Source organism: Buceros rhinoceros, unplaced genomic scaffold (genome assembly GCF_000710305.1).
Source record: "Buceros rhinoceros silvestris isolate BGI_N320 unplaced genomic scaffold, ASM71030v1 scaffold3569, whole genome shotgun sequence".
Taxonomy (NCBI): Eukaryota; Metazoa; Chordata; class Aves; order Bucerotiformes; family Bucerotidae; genus Buceros; species Buceros rhinoceros.
In genome coordinates this window covers 1508-8702 of record NW_010433085.1, presented here as the reverse complement: position 1 = coordinate 8702, position 7195 = coordinate 1508, and the positions used below count along the sequence as shown (strand labels likewise).

General features: G+C 46.7%; 1 protein-coding gene across 1 annotated transcript in view; it reads right to left on the bottom strand.

The window, feature by feature from the left end:
• AP3D1 (adaptor-related protein complex 3, delta 1 subunit) overlaps nucleotides 1–7195 on the bottom strand; it is a gene marked incomplete at its 5' end in the record, with an annotated part of 25356 nt that overhangs the window by 16760 nt on the left and 1401 nt on the right. Inside the window, 8 exons of the mRNA XM_010143974.1 lie at nucleotides 261–406; nucleotides 836–884; nucleotides 1290–1339; nucleotides 2868–2917; nucleotides 4728–4801; nucleotides 5069–5208; nucleotides 6485–6614; nucleotides 6943–7050. Coding sequence (XP_010142276.1) covers nucleotides 261–406; nucleotides 836–884; nucleotides 1290–1339; nucleotides 2868–2917; nucleotides 4728–4801; nucleotides 5069–5208; nucleotides 6485–6614; nucleotides 6943–7050 — 747 coding nt within the window. The remainder of the gene's footprint in view (nucleotides 1–260; nucleotides 407–835; nucleotides 885–1289; nucleotides 1340–2867; nucleotides 2918–4727; nucleotides 4802–5068; nucleotides 5209–6484; nucleotides 6615–6942; nucleotides 7051–7195) is intronic.

Genomic DNA, 7195 nt, shown 5'->3' with positions numbered 1-7195 from the left:
CGGAAGGAGCAGCTACGGTTAGGCATTAGAAAAACAGCCTTCTGGGTGACCTCCACAGCGCCTCAACTCAACCTCCTTCCAGTGCCCTCTCAAGCTGTGCCAGCTCTTTTACTTGCGATAAGTGCCAGCAGAGATATGGGAGTTGTTATCACAAGGCTGCTGGGGAGCGGGGAGGAGAAAGCCACGTGTTTTCCTTAGACATCAGCCTCCTCAAGAGTCACGGGGACCAGAGAGGAGAGGGCACACGTGTGGAAACATACCATGCCGTACAGGAGATCTAGCGCTCGGAGCCGGATAGACTCGTCTTTGTCATCCAAGCACTGGAGAATGAGATCCTTGTGAGATTGAACCGACTTTGGGTGCGTTTTCAGGATTTTGGACATAGCTAACAGTCCCAGGTACTTCACTGTGAAAGACAAAATACAACTTCTTTCCAAATATAGAAACACTGGTTTGTGTTGAGCATGAAATCTTCATATCAAGAGCTTCTACTGAAGCCAACTTTAATACACTTGAATAAAAATCTGTGATGAGGAAAAGCATTTCTGAGAAACACTGCACCACAAACCACAGTCTTTAATTTCATAATCTCACATATAGGCACATAATTACATAATCTTCATCATGATCATGCACCCCAAGTTTTATCATTGATTTAAAAATCACTATCAAAAATAATTTCCACCTTAGAAATCCCAGCAGTTGTTTACAACGTACCAGGCATTACGATGCTGAACAAACTGCTAGGAGAACCAACTCGCTGCCCTAAGGCTGCTGCAATTTCTCCCCGTGGCTGGTGGCTACAAGCTTCCATGAAGACAAGCAACATACTTACAGTTCTGGTCAGAATCTTCTATCAATATCCTTAACTTCTGGACACAAAGCTGGGAAAAGAGACAATGTTGTGCTTAGTACAAGCCTTAAAAGTCTTAACTGAAATAAGTCTTCATGCTCAGGACACAAGAATAGTTCTGACCAAGACCCGGGGCCTCTGAGTAAGAGGGGCTTGTTGCATTAACAGATCTCAAAACAAGAGGAACCTCTGATAGCAGCAGCTGAATAAGAGTTAGGAACACTCTAAATGAGAAGCACCTGCTTTTTAGAGCAAAGGAAATAAGAGGATTTACATGGGAAATGCTTTGGACTGTGGGGTTGCACCTGAGCAAGAGCACTGCAGGGAGCTGCTGAGTTAGCTTTTAGCAGAGGAACACAACCCAGTTTCTCTGCGGCACTTGGTATCACCTGGAGCGGTGCAAACAACCCCTGCCGAACCCCGGTGCTGCATGTACCTGGATGCTCGCGCTGTGATTAGGCATCCCAGAGGACAGCGAGATCAGCACTGAAAGACACAAGCACCCATCTCTGTTAGCGTTCCTGCCTTCTGGATGAACGCCCCCGCACAACCCCCCGCCGGCACCAGCTCGCAAGGCAAGATGCCCGTTTCTTTTGTTTGTCTGTTTGCTTGGACTTTGGTGGGGGGTCTGGGGGGAGGAGGGAAGGTTGTGACAAACTATAGGTTCGTATACCTTGACAGTAATACTAGCAGGGCAGAGAAAAACAGTGTAAAGGCAGGAACTGCTGGAGCAGCCAGGCTGAAGCTGCTTTTCATCACATTTTGCTCTCAGTCTACTTTCCTGACAGCGCAGAGCAGTCAGGACTGTGCATACATCACCAGCCACCACAGTGCTGGAATTTTAACTGGGCACTTCCCTCACATCACGAGATGCAGCAATGGATCCAAGAGTTTAACGTGATTAGATTGGAGCTTTAATCAAGCCAGCAAGACTCAAGGCACAAATCAGGGCCCGCTGCTGATTGTATTGGACATTTGGAAAGCTCTGGCAGCACACGACCCTCAGCAGAAAGGGTGGCGTTAACGGCTGCTGTCGTACAGCACGTCCACATCAACACCAACCCTTACCGAGCAGGTCACGCATGCCGATCTGAGGGACTAACAAGCGTGGTGGCACTTTGCTCTCCACAACCCTGCAGAGCTACAGGTCAGAGGAGGTGTGCTGGATGCCATCGCTTCACGTCACGCAAAGAGCTGCCAGGTACAAGATGCTGCTCTAGCACGGGCACACACCTTCCCAGCTCATCTTCTGAATCTGAGCTTTCTGTTGCACTCCCGGAGGTGTCCTGGGTCAGGGAACGTCCCTTTGACCCACAGAATTGTCCTGCGGTGTCTCAGTGACACAACAGAATTAACCTCAGTGGTTTCTCCCCCATCACAGTGTCACCTCACATTCCCCAAAGGAACTGACAAACACAAGGTGAGGGACAGATCACCCCCTTCCTCTCTGAGCTGAGTCAGTAGAGCAAGTTCCTGCACCAGTATCTGAACTACCCACAATGGCCAAACTGGGGATGCCATTAACCCTCAACTTCCACACGGTGACGGGAAACGTGGCAAGTCTGAGCTGGCGCACTGGGTTACCCCTTTTTGCCGTTGCTCCTCTCTCTATCCCCTGTTTGGAGTTCACATCCCTTCCCCAGGTACTGAAACTGTAAATTAATGGTTCCAATTATCTCCGCTCAGGACACACCAAGTTTTTAAGCTAAGAAACTGCAGAATTAAAAAATCAGCCTGCTCCTTCATAAGAAAACTGTGACAGAGCTCCCATGAGGCATCAGGCTTTTCTTAATTCTGTTGCCGCTGGTGTATTTAGGAGTTTGGTATAAACAATCACTCTCCGATCGTACTCCGGTTCAGCCTCAACAACTGACAGCAAAGGATTTCAGTTACACCATAACACCAGGCACCCTGTGTCAGTTATAAAATATCAAGTTAAGAAAAGGTTTGTAGATGGTTAATTAATGACAAAGTTCATCATGGTTTTTCCTAGGTTACAAGTTTCAGTTCTCACCTGCTATTACTGTGTTCACACATTCATACAGGAGCGACATGGCTGAGGTGCTGCAACAGAAATCAAGTATTTTAAATAAGGAATAAACCCGGCACGTTTTGAAGAGTTGTCAGCCATACCTTGGAGCTAGTTAACACCTTTAATTACACAAGAAATTGCCAGTATTCTGTTCCATACGCCTTCAAAGGAGATGAAATGATTCTCAGTTAAAAGCTGTTGAGGGGAGGAAGGGCTACTGAATGTTTAAAAAATAACAATCTTCTCGGAGAAGCAGCAAGTACCGGCCCCGCAACCCTGGGATGAGGAGGGAAGTGGGCACCCCAAACCTCAGGACCAGTTACAGAGCACTGGAGCAATCCTGTCCCAGGATCCTCTGGGATTAAATCCTCTGCCCAAGGTCAAAAACTCGTGGTGAGGCAGGTGGAGAACCTTGAATCTCTCTGAAGCGAATGAGTCGCGCACAAACAGCAGAGGCTTGTGGTGTGCAGGTTTATCCCTGCAAGTGAGCAACCCATTCTCAATGCCTGATTTTCCCCAGAACTTCAATTTGAGACAACTGCTGCCAGCTGAACACACACACAGTGCAACTCTGAGGATTTCAAAGGTCCTTACAAATCCTGACCTACACGAGGGGGAACCACAGCAAACCTCACAAGTACCAGAGGAGCAGACTCCAGGTCTGCGAAGGGAAGGAGCAGAGAGCTCCGGAGGAGGCAGCGACACCATGAAGGTCACTCAGCACACCGCACACGGGACGCCGGTATGCTCAGAACCCAGACAAGGGTTTTTGCTCCCTCTGCACTTGGTGGTGGCTGGCAGGGGGCTCTGCCGTACCATAACCAACTGAACAGAGACCAAACCAAACAGGATGAAGTCCTCCCAAATAATAAAACGAATGACTACTGTGGGAGTTGGGAGAGGAGGGAGCAGCAGGACTGAAGACACACTGTCCACTTCCCTGCCTCTTTTGGTAAAGTCCTGTTTCTGGTGAGTTTGTGTCTGTTTGTCCCTGCTCCAACCCCCCTCGGTGGGTATTTGGATGCCAGGCTGCTGCTGGCTGCTCCGGACCAGCCTTAAAGACACACGACGAGGAGGACAGCAGTTGTTTGGCCTCAGCTGCTCTCATGGCTCCACAGATAACTATTTAAAATCAGCTTGTTCCCATCTATGCTGCATGAAGAGACAAACCTTTCAATTTAACAACTCACACGAAATATCACACTTTCTTTTCATAACTGGGAAAACACGTGAATTCCCTCCATACCATCCACTGTCTGATTGCAGTTCAGAACAGGATCTGACACACCACCACAAACCAGCTTTAACAAGGGACAAGGAAATGCCTTCAGATGGATCTAATCTATATGTAGGACATATATTAAAGGAACCTCTTCCAAAACATGTCCGGGCTGACAAAGGCATGAGGAAGAATTTTAATACACTCCTCGTCGTGCTGCTTTGGTGGATCAGGCACTTCCAAGCGAGTCAAGAACCAAATGTGTGTAGGTGAACAGAAGAGGCACATATAGAGCTGGGCCTTTTTGAAAGCAGAGTTTTTATATATTCTCCATTGTCCTCTCTGGCTTAAAACGACGTGAAAGGAAAGCAAATCACCCCAGTTGTCATGCACGCTTTGGAGAAATTCATACTGACAGCCAGGCACCCAATGACTTCCCGCTCAGGGATTTTCTCTCACTTCGGTTTCTCAGAGATACTCCTGATGTGATTATCTTTCATATTTGAAACCAATACCTCAGGACTGAAGAAAGTTCAGAAATGCACCCGCAGCCCTAGTTACCAATCTGCCCATGGGGCACCTCACCCCTCCTGGATGAGCAGGGTAACACTTGTCATACGTACCTGTGGATGAGGTTGGTCAGGGGCTCTATCAGTTTCTTCCCCAGCCTGGGTTCTAACGGAGTAAGAGCACCAAACTACCAAAAAAGGGCACACAAGGAAATGATTTAATAGCTGCTTTTAAACAGCATAAAGCATTATTTAAATGCCAGCTCACTATATTTAAACCAAGCTATATTAAAATATTTTTCTCTTTGGTTGTATTCACAAACACTAGAAGAGGCTCCTGGTTTCTCTTCATTCGAATTTAATGGTAACTACATTTCCAACAAGAAATCTATCTCCACACCCAGGGTAATTTAAGGGGAACCCCAATCCTGTAAACATAGACCCAGAATACTTGCCAGTTTTATAATTTTAATGAGAACCCAATTATTGGTTGACGACGTCATCAACTTGAAAAAGAGCGGAGCAAGGGAAAGGTAGTTTTTGGGATTGCGTCGAGCCAGCTCACAAATAACATTGACTGCAGCAGACTGCACGCCTGGGGAGAGAAGTGGGAAAAGCAGAAAGCTCATCAGCACCATAATCATAATTGAAGTCTCTGGTGCAGAACCCCCAGCACAAGCACAGCTAAAGCTTCACGAGTTGCGTAGTGAACTAAGCACGAGAGTGAGAAACAAACCGAGAAAGGATTTTATTTAGTCTGGGCTATTTTCTAATATATCAGCAAGCTGGGTATCCGCTTGGGTCCAGTATGAGAAAGAAGAGGACACTGCTATTCTCCTTCCCCTGCACTGTGAATAGCTTGTTTGAGGGACACAAACAGTGTAATCAGTGACCCCTGTCACCACGAAGCTCCAGAACACTCCTGATTCTTTAAAAGGTATTACGTAGATGTGTTTAAAATCAACCTCAGAAGGATGAACCCGTAATCAATCTGACTGGACGAGTTCAATCCCTTCTAACCGCCCAGCCTCTGAACTGATTGCTCTGTTTGGAATCTTCTCACCTAGACAGCCGGGGGTTTCTAGCACAGCGCAGCCCTTCTCTCCACACAGCCTAACAGGTATTTTCTTCATCTGTCTGCAGGTCAAGGGGGTTGCGTTTTGCTTTCTTTAAAAACATTGTCCCTGGAAGATGCACCTTAAAAGCCCACAGCAAATTAGTCCAGCCCACGCAATTAGATTTCTCCCTCTAATCACACACGCAGATCAACTGGAGATCACAGAACTGCAGCACACACAGAATTCCTGATGCAGCACTGGGTGCAGCGAGGGAAGACCGGCACCTCCCAGGAAGGCTGAGCAGCAGGGTGAATATGATACAAAGCAACCGCAAACTCCCTGTGCTGCAGCTGAACTGCACTGACATGGTACCGAAGGGCCCAGACAGCAGCCTGGACACCAAAAATTCAATTTAAAAAAAACAGAAAGAAGAGATATTAAGTGATGTGAAATTATTTGAAGTATATCCATCACTGCAGCTTTGTAAAAGAGGACAGGAAACAAAACCCTGAAATCACCAGCATAGTGCAACAGCCAAGTCAAATCAGTCACAAACCAGGAGTTGTTGAGTAGCGATGTCCCAGTAAGGTTTAATCCATTGACACAGCCTCAAAACCTTCGGGTTTTAAGTAAGAACTGGACAATTCAAAGCAACATCTGTCCCAAACTCTTGCGCTCATCTACCCAGTTGCCAGGGGAATCAGGACCCCGAAGATGACTGCAGAGCTCCTCCTGCCCCCTCCGCTCCTTGAGCTCTAAACCCACATACACCCTGATGGTCCGGAGCAGAGCCATCTGCTAAAATCCACTCACCAGGATCTGGATCTTCAAGTTTCTCTTTAAGGCGAGGAAAGGCAGGACGGAGGGACTCTGGGTATTTCAGAAAGACTTTGTACATGATTAACACTGCCTTCTTCCTGATGTAAGGCTTTGTATGAGACATCTGTTAACGAAACAGTCAGGCTCTCAGCAAATCTGTGTTGCCAGTATTTTCTCAAGGCCCTTATGGCCATGGCTCCTGTCTCCGAATTTCTTTCCGGGAGGCTCAACTACTTTTTGAAAACTTAGGTTTGAGGGGAGAGTAAAATACTGACATTTATCACTGAAACTAATGGAAATATTCAGGGTACACTGGTAAGGTCTGTAAAGATTCCCCCAGAACACCACAACAAAGCCTCAGTTTTCACATGTAACAGTTCTGAATTCAACAGATTTGAACAATTTAACATTCTTTAATTCAGGGATAAGTTATTTTGACCTTATCAACTCACCAGTGTCATGATGTCATTTGCCAAGTCCCTGGCAAGATCTGGAGTAACAAAACAGGACAAGCCAGTCAGTGCAACTCCAGTATCATACTGGTTAGGGCTACTCAGATCCTAAAAAAGGAAAAACAGGCTCAAAAATTTAAGATTACACAGGATGTTGAGAAACACTTCTCTCAGCTCCATTTTATTCACTCCACACACAGGAAGCAGAGCTTCTGCTTCATGGGGACGCTGGTATCAGCTACGAACAGGAACG